This window comes from Ambystoma mexicanum, chromosome 4q (genome assembly GCF_040938575.1).
Source record: "Ambystoma mexicanum isolate Mex_15411 chromosome 4q, UKY_AmexF1_1, whole genome shotgun sequence".
Classification (NCBI taxonomy): Eukaryota; Metazoa; Chordata; class Amphibia; order Caudata; family Ambystomatidae; genus Ambystoma; species Ambystoma mexicanum.
In genome coordinates, this window is record NC_090928.1 from 1,031,483,589 (window position 1) to 1,031,500,518 (window position 16,930).

Sequence of the window (16,930 nt, forward strand, 5' to 3'; positions counted from 1 at the left end):
ACCCTCAGGTGTCAAATCCTCTCGAGAAAAAAAGCCATGCGTAATGAAAAATAAATGTCCCCCTATGTCCTTCCCCCATCCTCTGCAATGACTTTCAAAAATGCTTCTGCCAAGATCGGATCATTGCATTGTGCAAAGGCTAAATTGGGAATAACGTCTGCCTTTAATTAAGGGTCTTAATGTATGCAGTGGATCTATGTCAGCCTCCCCAAAAACCTTTGTTCATCTCTCAGTAAGATCTTGCTCCTGGACTTCAATGGGTATGGGAATACCTCATTTTCCAAGATTGCTTATGCAATTTTTCTCGCCAACTTTTACATGATATGCCTGTTTTCCATTATTATGGATGTCTCCTCGGTAGTCAGGATCTATCACACCAGCCATGACATCCAGGCCATGCTACCAAGCCAATACAAATTTAGAAACTAATCTTATATAGGTGCCTTTTGGGGGAGATTGAATGAGGCCATTCGGAACTAATTGATGTTCACCTCCAGCAATGGTAAAGTCACTGCTACTGTGAAGATCAAAACCTATAGACCCGGCAGTAGCAATTGTTATCATTTGGGCAGGTTCCCAGCCCTACCAGCATATGTGGCGTGGTGGAGTAAGGATTCTGACAAAGAGGTGGCATGTCTCAACAATGTTTTATTAAGAAGTAAAGAAAACATCTACCTGTCCCCATCTCTCAAGGGTTATCCCTACCTAAACAAATATCAACTTGGGTGCTCATCATCAGGATATTTGTCCAAATAAAATGTATCCGTCCTCTGTCCATAAACCTACTCTAACCATACCACAAATCTACAAAAGGGTTCAGCATCCAAACGAAAATAGAACCAGGAGAATTACTCCCTTCTCCTGGTGTACTGGCTCAGTCTACCTCTTTTCCAACAATCTTTTGCACTAACTTCTGATTCAACGAAGAGCGTATGGTCAGGAGAATGCCTACCTTCTCTCAACCCACCTTGTAAAGCTTTAAGGGCTGTCATGGGGATAGTAATTGGTAATAGTTCTCAAAAGACTATTCAGTTCTTCCCAAGAACTCCTGAAAGCTTGAATTACAGTTCCAGCAATTCTTCCGTTTTATGATGATCTGAGGATTACCTCCTGACAATTCCGTTTGTCTAGTATTCTCTTTAGTGAGGGAGATTACTCCTGATGCTGTTTGGACTCTTGTTTCTCTGGGTGTCACTACTGTGATGTGGGAGATTGCTCCTGAGGTTTTATTGACTCTTGCATTGCCCCAAACCCCTACCGGGTCTCCCACTGTTCCCGTTACATGTAGTATGTCGGGACTGCGTTGCCGGGATTTCCTGGGGTGGTGGGTTGACTCGCATTGCGCTTCCTGCTTCCTTCACTCTGCTCCCCGCTTTGTCCTTGCGGCTCCACAGATACTTGGGCCATGTGGGGCCGGTGCAAATGCAGGACCACATTATCCCCCTCCCTGAAAATACACCACAGCTGGCTTCCTTTGTACTCTTCCACTGGTGGGGAGATTAGCTTCCACCGCATTGCTCTGCCATCCGTTCTTGTCCGATCAGCGTTCTCACAGCTTCACGTTCCCAGGTTCGAACTTCTCATGCTGGGCTGACTTCACGCCAGCTGCTCTCTCTATTTCTCAGTCCTTTCTCGCTCATTATTTCATGTGGCTGGATCCTCCCCAGTGTACAGTGAAAGTCCTTCTTTACTGTTGTTGATATAATCTTCATTTTTCCTTCGGCTAACACTTCTCAGTACTGTGGTAGGGCAACCTGTTATTACTCTGCAGGTTTCTTTGGCTCTTCTTCGTCTGGGTCATATTACTTTTTGGATCAAAGATGGAAGAGACATTACCTTAACAGACATTAGTGTTATCGGTTTTCTGACATTGATTTAATCCAAAGGGAAAAGGTGTTGGGTAGTTCCTTCCCGGAATGGGAATCCTTATCCCAATGAGGGGGAGTCTCTCCCTGTGAGGTCCCGCATTCCACCACCTCTAGGGGGACTATTTGGTAGCAGCCTCACTTCCATAGCCTCACAGGGAAGTGACGAGATCCTGTGAATCGTCTCAGAATTCAAAATGCATTCAAAATACAAACAAGTCCCCATGGCACTTCTCCTCTAGTGATTCTTTTTTTTTAAACTGTGTACTAAGTACACCTACTCCTTTGTTTACTCACACATCATGATAACACTGTGCAATCTTGTAAACCCCAAAACAACTTAACCGCACTGTTAATTTCAGATTTAAAATCAATGTATTTTGGTAACCCCTTCCATTAATTCTCCCCCTTTGTGGGAATTAAGCAGAAGAATAGTTGTATAGAGCATGTATTGCTTCTTAAGGGGAATTCACATAATCCCTTAAACACATTCTTTAATGGCACAGAGATTGCAGAGACCCTCTTGTGTTCCCAGGAAATTCCCAGTCATCCGAATACTCGTGGTTTTTTCTTCCCTTTTCAGCAAAACTGGTCTGCCTCAGCTTAAGTTTGTTCTAATTCCCTCATGGATAAGGCCTTTTCATGTGCATATTTGTATTTATTTATTTATTTATTTAACATTTATAAAGCACGCCAAACCCTTAGGGACAGGTGGTATTCTTTCCTGAAGCTTTTTCCAGAATCAAAACCCCCTTCCCTATTATTTCTGCTTTTTTTAAAATACTTAGTATTCCCACGGTTATTTTACAATTATTTCACGGTTTTGGATTGGTCAAGTTCTTGTATTAGCTTGACTCATAATCATGCATTTCTATAAAATACACAACCCCAATCTTTATTGGTTTATTTTAATTTCTGTACAAATGATTAGAAGAAGGTGGGGGGGGGGGAACATGCTCTTGATATTCCTGAATACAACATTGTTTTAGTTACATAGTTCATTGTAGCACCTGCCACGACAATGAAACATCGAACATTGTATTCCTCCGGCCTAGATGCACATCCCTATATGTGGCATGTCTATTTGGCATATGTATTCATAAAGTTATGAAGATTTAGAATTCTTTTCATTTTTAATTAATGTAGAACACTCACATTTATAATGATTGCATAGAAGGGAATTTCATGAGAACAGGTCACCCAGAACCCATGTTCCTAAGTAATATGGCTGCAATGCTATATGCTAAATATGTTTCTGTTTGTAAACACATATAATTACAAATTATATATGTATTTTTCTGTTGTGAAGCCAATAGTCAATGATTTATCAAGGCACTATGACAGGTCCCTTTTTGTTTTCCTCCCATGAGGCTCAGACAACCTTTCTGCCTTAAAAGAAGCACAGTTTATAAGGTGTCAAATGAATGCAAGGATTTTCTTTTGAGGCTAGGCTGCAAACCCAACCACTCCAGATCCTAATCTCTGTGAAGACTTCACATTTTAATTTCTTGCAATTTTACTTTGTATTTTGTAAGAATATCCCGTCCATAGATATGCCCACAAAGGTGGGAGCTGCTCTTTAACTCGGCAAGCCTGTTCATCAGCCCTTTTGTCCTGAGGCAGGGGTGTGCAACCTTTGACTCTCCAGATGTTTTACACTGTAAGTCCTATGTTCATACACCAGTTACATTGCTAGGTAGGCCTGATGGGAGCTGTAGTTCAACATATCTGTAGAGCCAAAGGTTGCCTGCCTTTTTCCTGGGGCATTAATAGTTTCTTTTTGGATGCAATTGATGAGCCTCTTCCTACAACCCAGGCCAAAATGTCCTATGATATTCAGGCTACACACAAATCTTTAGGTTATTGGAAGTGCAAACCTGATGTTCTATTCCTTAAATAAGGATTTAACATTGCCACATTGAAAACCATTGATTTCTCATTGCTTAAACTGTCCGATATTATTTAAAGTGCACCATATTGCTATATTTGTAAATAATTCGACAGTCGTTTGGAAAATGCACGGTTTCGCTTGCTTTATATAACATACATTGTCACATTACAGGGCTGAGAGCAAGACAAGTGTTGTAGTGAAAAGGCAATACATGTTTTGCAATGCAAATTCAACAATAATTTGTTTGCAGCCTTTGATACAGCATAGTGTCTATTGTATAAATGATATGCATTTAGGCCATTGCTTTATATGCAGCAGAAATTAGATTCTTTGAAACATGGCAACATCCTATGAAATCACAGGACAATTCATTTGATCGCTTTTACTTTAAAGTGTGTTTCTGTAACACAGGCCATGTTCTCTTGTTAGCTGAATTACGTTTCTGACACATTTGGGCCTTGATATTTTTGGATGTGCAGTACCATGATGGCTAGGGTATCTGTTAAAATGTGATACTGCTCTTCATCACCAATTGCCTCATTCCAGTAGGGCAGTACAGTTCTCCATAAATATAGAAGGTGCTTTTACATTGGATCTTTCAGCTTTTCTTGCTAGTAGATGTACTCGTGGGCATACAGTAAGGCATTATTCTGGTGCCTCTTCACTTTATATTGCTGCAGTATCCATTTGTGTTTTATTTACCACTACAAATGGATGCATTGCTATTTCTAAGCAGTCTTCTGAATGGTAATGGCTAAATTGAAGCTGTAAATAGGCTCTTGATGTAATGATAATAATAGCAACATTATTTATAAGCAATGTGTGGGTCATTACAACTGTCCATTATGAATTTGTGTTAGATGCAAGTATTGGCAAGACCTACAATTCTGGCTCTGGTATAGGAATTAGGTTAGCATTTGTCAGATACTGCCTTAGAATGCCTAAGTACTAGTACCATTTACCACCTGTTGACATTATATAGCCAGCTAATACCCTTCTGGTACTAGAGCCTGGAAAATACACATGCCTTCACAAAGAGAAAACCTTTGGCTTTGCCAATGCTTGTTAAGTAATACTCCATATCCTCTTCTAAAGTGCAGGTTTTTTTTATAGATAGTTTAAATTGAACAGTACATTTACTTTTCTTTCATTTTTCACAGGTGATTCAGGGAATGGAATAAGAAGCTGGATCAAAGAGATTTTGAATGAAGATTTGTGTTTCCAGCATATAAAAGTAATTTTTCCAACAGCCCCTGAAAGGTAATGTATATTTTATTTGTCCTATTTTTTTGGGGTGCATTTTTTAAAATGATAATTATCTCCATTTAATGCAGATGTTTTTGGGTTTCAATACAATGCTTTGCTACAGTCCTAAAAATACCTTTTAGCTCTAGTCACCATCTGAATTTTACCCAGTGATGTTTCTCAACCAGTGGCTCTTTCCACTGGTGCAGTTCTTTTGTCACATGCATGGTAATATGTCATTTATATTTTTATTTGTGTCTACTCCCTGCTATTATATGACTATTCTACCACAGTAGGTAGTAAAGATATCCAAGAAAGCACACTACATGACTATTGCAATTAAAGTGTTGCAGACTTTAGACTCTGTTTAAGGATCATGTAAGGCCAGGTCAATGACTGCTTAAAAGTAGTTCAATTCATGACTGAACATTTTAGGTTGCATCTGAAGTAGCAACTTCATCAACATGGGTGAGTAGTGGAACAATGAATTAGTTACACTATAGTGCCAGTGCATGGTTCAAAATGGGCAGGGGCTTTGGAACCATTTGGCTCTTGATTCCAGCCTAGCATATCCTGGTTATTTTGACTCCAACAGCTACAAGGAACTAATCTTGACTTGCCAGGCCAAAGGGTGAAATGAACTCTGTCTGTTTGAAAGTGTGTTGTGTTGAATACTGAAGTGTTGTCACTAATTAAGATGGGGGAGCCCCTTTCCATGAGGCTAGGAAGTTGAGTCTGCTACCCGAGAGATCCCCTGGGGGTTGTAGTCAGCGGGAGGATCTCATGGGGAGGGCACAGCGCATTGAGAGTAGTGAGAATGTGATATCTTCTCTCATCACCTCACCTTAGAGCCCCTCTGTACAAACTTAAGAACAAACCCTTCACTAATAGGCTCATGTGTTGTCATCATCTTGGCATTCCCCTAGAAAGTACTGGGATGCAGGAGTATAGGAGCCGCCAAGTGAAGATCACTTCCTAGTTCTGTGACGAGGGAGATCCCCAATGACTCACAAGGGATTCCAAAGATCAGCACTGTGATGAGCGGAAGCATGATGGATCACACTTGAGAACCACAAGGAACAGTCTAGTAGTTAATGGTTTCCGATTGGGCCACCTAGAGTAGAAATAGAGGAGGAAAACCAAGAAGTGTTGAGAAGCCATCTCTGGAGGAGCAAGGAGCAGGGATGCTGTACTGAAGCAGAAGGAGCAGCGGGCCAAGCTCATTCCCACAGATGGGAGAAACCCTTGAAGGCCATCAGTCTGAGGAAGACTAAGAGGAGCTGGAGGCTAAGTCACTGGGGAGACCCGGAGACCCCCTCTCCAGAGAGGAACTATCAGCATCGCTGTGGCACTGACTGCAAAGGAAAGGTACTGGAGGTGAAGTCCCAGTCAGTCCTGCTCCAGAGCAGCTCTATGCTGCGGAGTGGAGAAATGCAGAGAGGATGCACTGCATACCAACTGTCGGCCTGCTAGAGAAGCTCCTGGGAGACCCATGAACAGCCGGAAGGTTACTGCCCGAACCCTACGGGTAGCTGGTCACAGAGAGACAGAGAGTGAAAGGGACCCAATACAAATAGAAAGCTGGGTATAACCCAGTGAAGGGGAATACGTACTGCACAAACTTAAGTTGCATACACAGCCCTTGGCAGGAGAGTAAACCAAGACAGTGGGCGGAATTGGATTTGGATAAAAAGCTGTGGGAGTGACCAGCAGAATTGACTCTGGCATCCACATACAGAAGATATACACTACAAGAGACTAAGGAACACAAACTTTGCACTCACAAGTTGTCTGCACAGACCTCGGTACAGGAGTAAACAAAGGCTGTGGGTGGAAACAGAGTCAGAGGAAAAGAGTCGTGGAGTTGACCAACTGAAGGGGGTCTGGAACCCAGGCAGGGGAAATACACCCCGAAGAACATCACAGAGGAGTACACAGTTGAGATGTTTAGATGACACTCGGAGACTTTGGCAGGAGAGTAAACCAAGGCTGTGGTTCGGAGTGAAGTCCGAAGGAAGAGAATGTGCGACTAAGAACATTGAGTACTCCAATTGGCAGAGTGTGGCCAAGGAGGGGGTACAGAGAAAAGGCGTACGGCCCCTCAACATGGCTTGGGAAAGCTGTCCAGGTCATTCTTCCTTATCGCAAGACCTGGGGAGTCGGGCCAGCCAACGAAGAATACAAATTGATCCTTCATATAGAAATCATGTGCTATGAAGCTGGAAAGACCCTAGGGAAAGAGACTCAACCCCTAAGTCTTGTGGAACTTTACATTTCTACACCTTTTTTAACTTCCATTTTGAAGTGCAAAGGTGGACTGCAGGTGGGCAGCCGAAATACATTCTTCTCTTTCACATTATTTTAGGATTAGCATGTGAGGGACAGGATTAGGACACAAGACGGGGAACATTACTTGGGACATTCTGGCACAGACAGTTTCATAAACTAGTTTTGCTGCAGCCGAGAAACCCCTCGTATAGGTCGGGTTAGTTACCCCCATTTTGTTTTCAGTAAAAGTCTTTGCCAATCAAAATACGACCTTTGTGTCCGTCTCTTACTCATAGACCCTCACAGTACAAATAGGTGTGTTAGAATACACGTAGAAGGAATTTAAACCATTACATGAGTCATATGTTAAGGACACAAGGTAATAGTGTCCGTATCGTGTGGAAGTTATATTTGCAATTGTTATGTACTACCACCTTGTTACCGAGAGACAACTAGTTCTTACTGGGTGATGCCTGATACCTAGTAGCTGATTTTACTTCCTGCTCAGCCAATCGTTATTTCAATTCCTGCAGTCTGCGTCTATGCAACCTTCCGAATATCAAGGGAGGTTTAATGCAAATTAGAACACACTAGTGGTGTTTCCAGAAACCAGATTGCTTAATTTGTGGGCTATACAAACTGGTATAGCCTGCAGATACATTACAGCCCGGAAACTTTTCTGCCTCCTAAATCACCCGCTTGTGTCCCATTCCACGCCACCAATTGTTCAGCTTCAGCGTTGCTGTGCAAGCGTGCCTGAATTGGTGCTGCCCCCTCGCGGAATCTATCCAAACAAATGCTTTATTTTCCTTTGCCGCTTTCCTCATGTGCCCGTGTCCCATTCCGCACCAGCAATAGCTTATCTGTCTAATTACCGGATGAACATACCTAACGTGGTCCAGCCCACTCACAGAGGCTAACGAAATTAAAGCTTTATTTTGGGATCCATAACAATGAAAAACAAATACCGCAACACAAAGAAACAGCAACATCGACAAACAAAAGTAAGTGAACACTATCTATTGCTCACCTGCTGAATGTTATTAATACACTAGTGTTTGTGGTTTAAATGGATCAATATTATATTTACATTTGTATCTACTAGCTTTGCCCCTACATTCCTCTGCCTGATACATATAAAACAATAACTGCTCACACCTGCAGTCGCTTTCACCAATTAAATACTCCACCCACCACCCCACTGCTAATGAGCTCCCACAACCCTATACAAAAAGTCACAACCGGGAAAACGCCTGTAGCATAGCAGCTTCCACTTTATACTCCTATACTGTGTGTAGATGTTGTATATTTTTTACAATAGTACACTTAACATCATTTAACCCATTTCTCAATAATAATTGCGTGCAGCATTAATTAGTCATGTGTCTTTTTTCTTACTTAATAAAATACATAGGTGTTCTAATAGCTTTATAGACCTGCAGCTCGGGCCTTACCGGGCGCTACGGTCCCTCATACATCGTTAAACTAGGTCTTCAGGGCCCATAACGCCCGGCATGGCCTTCGCTGCAGGTCTGTAAAGCTATATTGAAGTTACTTGACTCTTCTAGTTGGATCATTTTAAATTTGAGGGCATGTTGCCCCTGCTCGGCTTAAAGCTAACAAAGGTGTGTGGCCAAGATGGTGTCTAAGTCTGAGCTGCCTCTCTGCAGAGCATTGTGCCAACCATTTTATGTGCTCTTTGTGTTTTTCTATTGACTGGCAGAGTTGTGAGGGTCAACGAAATTCTGAGATCGTAGTACATACTTCCATTATCTAGAGAGCCGAGTGGTGACATCCAAAACCCACCATTATAGTGTATTACAAACTCCTTTATAGAGGGTGGCAGAGGAGGGTGTGAGGCCTGCAGGGGGAGGCTGAACTAGGAGGCTGATCGCAGCACTGCGTTTCTGTTCGGATACAGGCACTAGGATAGATTGACACATCCCTGTAGGTGATTGTGCTTTGATAGCTCTTGCCCGGACCAAGTGCATTGTGGAGGGTGAGAATTTCCCTAAGAGGGTGTTCCTTGCTTTGGTGTATTCTAATTAAACAAGTGGTAATGCGCCCAGAAGAATTGAGCATTATCACAAACTGTGTAGTCATTTTATACAACATCATGTCAGTAGTAAACCGCATTAGAAATATACTCGTTCATTGAACACATATCACCAATTATAAATGGTTTTGACCATCTACTGAGCAAGTCTGGGCTTTGAGGCAAGCTAATCAGTTGTTATTGGACACGGAGTGGACATAGTAAGCAAAAGCTTCTGGGCTGTAATCCAGTGGTCTGAGCTGCGATCCGGCGACTGTTTTGTTTATGTTAATAGTATGAATTTTTTAATAAACAATGAATAAGGCCCTAGCAGACTATAATGAACTACAAGGGTAGATTGACGTGGCATCTGGCGTAAGCCGGATGTGACCGGGGAGTATTGTTGACTGTTGAGCCTTGAGATAAATGCGCTCAGAGCCCATCAAGCACATGTGTCCCAGCGCATGTAGAAAAGACATTTGTTTACCATATTCCTGGTGAAACTAAATAAATGATACAAGATGTATTTAAATTGGTATGACCTTCAGCTGAGGATGCTAGGATAGAAATTGACAGAGCCCACAGAGTAGGCCTGAAACAGAGGAAAGAGAGAGGCCATCCAAGAGACATCATATGCCACCTCAGTTGTCGTATATACGGTTAGCACACCATTTCTTAATTGGTGTATACGAAGTATTACTACCCAATGGCTAGTGGTGAGTTCAAATTATGAGGCCTGTTTGGATGCACCCATTACTAAATAAAACGTTTTTCAGACAATATCTAATCTTAAACTGAATAAGGCACCTGGACCCAATGGATTCACTGTGTATTTTTTATAAATGTTTTGTTAAACAATTGATGGACCCTCTCACTACTTTGTTCAATTCCTTTCAGCACTCCGGAGTGCTCCCTGATTTCCTAAGTGAAGCTACTGTTAGCTTGACCCTCAAACAGGGGATGGATATAAAGCTGTGTGGCTCATATCAGGCCATCACTTTACTAAATGTTCACGATAAAATATACAGATATATTGTTGTAACCCGACTAGAGGTGATTCTACCATTGTTGAGTCACATAGAAAAGTCCAGCATTGTCTTAGGGCGACAGACGTCTGATGACCTTTGTAAAGAAATACACTTGTTAGACAAGGTGGGGTTATCCTCCCCTCAATGCTTTGTGACGAATCTGGAGACTTTGTCCCTTCTTCCCTAGGGGAAGCCACCCCCCTTAGGCTAGGTATGTGAGCCCGCTAAACCACGCCCTCTGTAGAGTTTTGGAAAAATGGGATTTCTCTTGAAGTGACCTCCTCCATGGGTATAAACCAATGCTCGTGGAGCTCTGCTGCAATTTTGTTGCAGAGAAGTCGCTGAGAAGTGTGCAACGGGAAACGTAGCCAAAAGAAGTTACTCTACAGGCATCACTACCTTCCCCTTAAGATCCTGTCTCCACAGCAAATCTGTGGGTGAGAAGGCGCATCCCCTCTTTGCCCAGAGCTCATTTTCATCTTTTGATGCTCTCTCCTACATCTCCACAATCTCTAAGGGTACCGCATTATTACAACTGGCAAATACCCGGCTTCCTTTGACGCTCTATAAGCCTCATCATTTCCAAACGCTATTTGGTCAGTACAAGTAGTTATAGCAGCACATTTAACGGTTTCCACTATTGTTGAAAATGTAAATGCTTCAATTAGTATGGATAGCAGCGCAGCATGCTGCCCAAGCGTCCTGTCGGATCTCCTAACCACTCTCCTATGCCATCTCGACAAACCCAAATGTGGCATGTGGTTACATACACAGTCAGAGTGAATAGCTACCGCCTTCCTCTTGCTCATTTCCAATGCTTCTATGCACGCTACTAATTCTGCCGCTTGCACGCATACAGGGTAATTCATAGAATCCAGCGCACAAGTAGCGCACGCGGCTGGCGCACAGCGTGCGCCTGCGATAGTCTGCGCCAGCCGCGTGCGCCAAAACCGAATCCGGCGCACAGCGTATTCATGGATTTTAGCTTCCCCAGGCAGCCGTGGCGCACAGTGGCGCAGCGACTCGCTGCAGCGCCAGTTACGCCCCCAGGAACGCCCCTTGCGCTGTGAAATCTCATAAAAATCACAAACCAGCGCAAGGGGCTGCGCTAACACTGGACCATCACGGCAAGCGGCCCATGCGATTTTCAAGGGTGCGCGGGAAGTTTCACACGTCAAATCCCAGGCTACGTCCATTTCAGGGGTGCGCGGGAAGTTCCACACGCGAATAGCCTGGCCGCGTGTATTTCAGGGGTGCGTGGGAAGTCCCACACGCGAATAGCCTGGGCGCGTGTATTTCAGGGGTGCGCGGGAAGTCCCACACGCGATTACAGCAGGGTACTTGTATTTCAGGGGTGCGCGGGAAGTTCCACACGCGAATAGCCTGGGCGCGTGTATTTCAGGGGTGCGCGGGAATTTCCACACGCGAATAGCCTGGGCGCGTGTATTTCAGGGGTGCGCGGGAATTCTCACACGCGAATAGCCTGTGCGCGTGTATTTCAGGGGTGCGCGGGAAATTCCACACGCGAATAGGCTGGGCGCGTGTATTACAGAGGTGCGCGGGAAGTTTTACACGCGACTTCAGCAGGGTACGTGTATTTCAGGGGTGCGTGGGAATTCTCACACGCGAATTGGCTTGGTACGTGTATTACAGGGGTGCGTGGGAAGTTACACACGCGATTAGGCTGGGTGGGCCCTCACAGGTGTACCCTGTACACCCTCCACGGCCCCTGCAGGCAGCCCACAAAACAGGGGACTACCCTGCACACCTGATCATGTCCCCCTGCACCCCCATCCACCAGGGGCACCCTCCACCAGGCCCCCACCCATGTCTCCCACCACCCCCACCCCCCATCCACCAGGGGCACCCTCCACCAGGCCCCCACCCATGTCTCCCACCCCCCCCACGCACCAGCACTGTGGGGCACGTGGCCAGCAGGCAGTCAGGCAGCAGCAGATGGCAGGTGGGAGCGTGCTCAGGGCTCTGGGGGACTGTAATTTTGCCTCCTGGCCAGGAGCGTGGTCTTTCGTGTTTGAACGCGTGGACAGCCTGATAGGGAGTGAATCTGCACGTGAAAACCCCACACTCAGCGAATCGCGCGAAAACCCGTCACCAGCATATGTGCGTCTATAGTTACCTGCACGTGCAGTGTCAAAGCGTGTGATTGGTGAAAATGGATCTACACGCATGAGTGACAAAGCGTGTGATTGGTGAAAAGTGAGCTACACGCAGGAGTGTCAAAGCGTGTGATTGGTGAAAAAGGATCCACACGCAGAAGTGACAAAGCGTGTGATTGGTGAACATGGGCCAAGCACGTACACGCCGTAAGTGACGCTGTACGTGTGGGCCTGTATATAAGGTAGTGTTGAACACCATTTCCTTGTACGTGCTTTTCGTGGAGAGCGAGCGGGTGAATTCTGTACTTCTTGTCGTTTCACACGCGATTTACTTCACGGCGTTTCCAGTTCGTACTCCCTGTTACCTCTGACAGCTTTTTCTCTTTTTCCTCTTGTACTGGTTTACCTGGGCCTGTTCCCTCAAACAGTGTCCCCTTCTACTGTTGTCCTGTCTCCTCAGACAGCGTACACATCTTCTTTTGGCGGGGGTGTTGCCAACCAAACGCGCTCATTTTTCACGCTCTTTTACCTGGCAGACGGTGAGTCACGCACGTATCTAACTTCTGTGCTTGCCCCGTGTGTAGCCTACCCCTTCAGAGGTCATTCTAGGCTGCGTGTGACACGCATACGTTCATTGTGTTACTGGATGCCACAGCGTAGTGCAGGGTTTTCCATCCGCACACGTGGTCTAGGAGGGGTATTGTGCACGTTCCTTAACTTTTCTGGGGTGCCTGTGCGTTGCGTGACCCGTCATCTTTCCCCAGGGGTGTCATATAGCCTTGCCACTGCACTAGGGTACGAATACCATCTGGTACCCAACCCCTTTGACACCCAATTGCCCAGGACAATTGTGCACACCGACTCCCATACGCACAATAACATCAGTGCCATGGTTGGGAGGCGTGCAAGCCGTAAGGGTGGCAAAGGTGGCCGAGCCACACGTGGTGGGCGTGGAGGATCCACTAGGGGACGTGGTTGTGACTTGCAGGGTGCCCCTGTCCCCCCCAGTCTGGAGGACCAGTCAGGGACACCCATGCCCCCCCCCCCCAGTTGAGGGTCATGTGGCTGATACCAACCCTGATCAGCCCTTGTTGGACCAGCCCATTGTGGCAGCAGACCTGTCCGAGGGTGATCCCATCGCTGACATCCAGGTCAGCAGGTCCACTGCACGTGCACCGGTGCACATTGGTGTCATCAGGGCACGCGCATCTATGCCAGAAAGGTCATCTGCTGGCCCCCGTAGCCATGGTGTGGCTCCATCCACCCCACCTCTCATACACCCTGCCAAGACTGTGTCGGTCCTAGTTCATGCACCTCAGATCAGGCCTGACCCCATCCCACTACCCCCAATGCCTGCACCTACTCCCATGCTGAGTGTGCAATCCCACACACCCAGTACTGAGTCCACCACGGCTCCTGCCCCTAGTGTCCACAGCGGCGTAGGACACTCTGGATCCCCACCCCCTTCCAAGCGCAAGAGGAAGAGTGCACGTCCGGCACAGGCTGATACCCCAGGCACGGCTGCACAGTCCGGCCCATCAAGGAAGCCAAGCTTCACAGACGCCGAACTGAATGCACTTGTTCAGTATGTGTCAGATCATGATAGGGAAATGGTCATCGTTGCAGGGTCCAAGACCACACATGCCAGACGCCAGGCACACTGGCAGACCATTGCTGACAGAATAAGTGCCCTTGGAGTAGTGAGGCGCACAGCTAGTGATTGCCAGAAGCGCTGGAATGACCTTAAGCGCAGGGCAAAGGATAAGCTGGCCTCAAGTCATGCCGCAACCTTGGTGACTGGAGGTGGGTCCCCAGCACAGGAAATAGAACTCACACCACACGAGTCCGTAGCTGGATCCTACGTCACCGAGGGACAACTCCAAGGTGTGGGAGATCTCCCTGATTACGAGGCATCATCCGGTGAGTGCACATGCATGTGTGTATTATCCATGTGCATGGTGTGTGTGTGAAGCATTCATGTTGGGTGCCTGTCAAGGGGGTGTGTGGCAGAGTAGATAGTGGCACCCATGTGCCTCATCCAGTATGTTCAGTGCAACACCATCTGCCCACAGCACTATCCCAACTGGCAACAGTGCACATATGGCCCTACACCATGGAAGTTGCCCTTGAATTGTCATTTTGTCACTACATTGTTGCTCATACTCCCCTGTCTATTCATCTGATGTCTTACATACCATTCCTATACTTTCCCCCAGCCAATCAAGTTTCATCTTCACATGCCTGACATGCAATGATACCACATGCTAATGCGTCCTCTGTATATAAATGCCTACCAACATGCTGTCATACTGTGGATGTTGCCTTGACATCCACCTCCTACCTGTGTGCTTTGGTACCGTCTGGTTTCGAGCCCCATTCCCTCACACTCCATGCTGCTCTTCATGGTCTATCTTCCCTGACTTCTACAGTTCAGACCATCGTGCCCTACACACGACACCTGCTTGCTAACAGTCAAATGAGGGCACCCTGCCCTCCAATGCGACCCACCCTATTGCTGACAAGTGCATCTGAGCCTACTCAAAGCCAACTCTCACTGACATCTGCTCATACATGCCTTTGCCTGTCCCATAGACCCTTCACATGGTCCCTGTCCTCTCTCCTTGCTCCTCTTCCACCATCAATGGTGGGACCCGTTGGGGTGTACTCCTGGCCACCTTCCAACCCTCAGAGGCCACAATTGATGTGCATGGTAATGGGAGCATCTCAGTCCAAGGCCCTTAGGCCAACCTCATTCTCCTTGAGAAATGCTAGCCACATCTCATCAACTTCCTTACCTCTCCTGCTGTCCCCCCTCCTCTCTCCTCATCAATCCTGCACTGCCTCCCTGCACCCTCCCATGATCCTTCTCCGCCTCCCACTCCAACTCCTACACATGCTGCACCTCTGATCTCTAGCACTCCCCGTAAGTCCTCCAAGGCTGTCAACCTCCTCCACAATTACACTCCTTTCACTGCGGCTGCATCAGGCATTCCTCCGATATCTGTCACTTACATGAGGTTATGCACCTTGACATCCTTGGTCTCATGGAAACATGTCTGACGGCCAGCTCTGTCTGCATCCTTCACACACTCCTACCTGATGTTCAGGAGACCCTCTCCTTTGCCCGCCACTACTGTGCAGGGGGGGTGTGCCCTTGGCTTCCCTGAGGGTATTCCTGCCACTGTCACTCCTACTTAGACCTACTCCACTCTGGAATGGCTTGTGTGACGTCTCTCTCTACCACACCTTGACATTCACAAACTGTGCGTACTGTGTCTGGGAAAACTGGTCAAATGTACTACTTCCTTTCTGAGTGTCCTCACCTCTCCTCCTCACTCATGTCCCCAGACACAGAAATCCTCTTCCTTGTTGCTGTACGCATCCACCTGCATGCTTGTTGACCCCCCCACGTGACCTTTCTGTGACCTCAGCAACTCCCTCTCACCCTCTAGACTCCCGTCTGTCCCTACTCATTCTGCAGGGCACACTCTTGATGCTCTGATCTCATCTGACTTTCCCCTCTCCGTCCATCTCTGCACTCCTCTCTCCTGGGGTGATCACATTCTCCTCTCCTCCCAGCTCAGCCTCACCACACCACAGGCAAAGCCACCCTCACCACTGTCACACACCTTCTTGGTATTCCAACCCATGAAGTGTGTGTCAGTCGAGGCTCATGCTGCCAAAATCTCCCCCCCATCCAGCTCCCCCTTAGGCTCACTCCCATCCTGACAGGGCCCACTCCATGCTCCACTCTATGTCAGGTACACTGGATGTCTTTGCCACGGTCATGACCACCTGTCTGAAGCCCCATGCCAATGCAGAGTCCTGGCATGACTCGGATCATGTGAACCCAGACCACAGGTGCCGGGTGGCAGAGAGGGAATGTCCTGCATCATGCTCATCCTCTGGCAAACTGGCCTGCCACATGCTCCAAAGGCAATAGCGCCTCACCCTTCTCACCAAGATGAGATCCCCAATCCAAGGGCACATATCTGCGGCATGTGACAACTCTGCAGGACAGATAGAAATCTGCAAGGACCTTGCCGAGCCAGATGCAGTGTGTACCTCCCCTGTCCCCTCCGAGCCCACAGCACTGCATGATTGTCTCTGTACCCCTATAGGCCACCCCCCCCAGCACTTGTCTGCGCCCAACACCATCTGCCCTTGACGTTAAGTCCTACTTACCTTGTACAGCACTTCCAGCCGCCACTTCCCCTTGCACATCATTGTGCCACCCACCCCTGCACTTGCGTGACATGAATGACACCAGCACCAGTAGGATTGTTGACTGGCATCCCCTACTGCCCCACCACCCCTCAGTGCTCCGCTGTACCTTCATACATTTCTGGACCGGTGCTTCACGAATGCTATATGATTCCTTTACAGGTGATGGGGAGGTGGAATCTCATTGTTTACTGCATTTTGTTGATGTAGACAAGGCACTGTGCATCGTGGCCAATTTGGACTAGCAGATCCATGTA

The 16,930-nt window shown here is 46.8% G+C and overlaps 1 protein-coding gene across 1 annotated transcript in view; it reads left to right on the plus strand.

The window, feature by feature from the left end:
* The window catches only part of LYPLAL1 (lysophospholipase like 1), a 496,351-nt gene that overhangs the window by 70,544 nt on the left and 408,877 nt on the right, over positions 1–16,930 (plus strand). Inside the window, exon 2 of the mRNA XM_069608584.1 lies at positions 4,917–5,016. Coding sequence (XP_069464685.1) covers positions 4,917–5,016 — 100 coding nt within the window. The remainder of the gene's footprint in view (positions 1–4,916; positions 5,017–16,930) is intronic.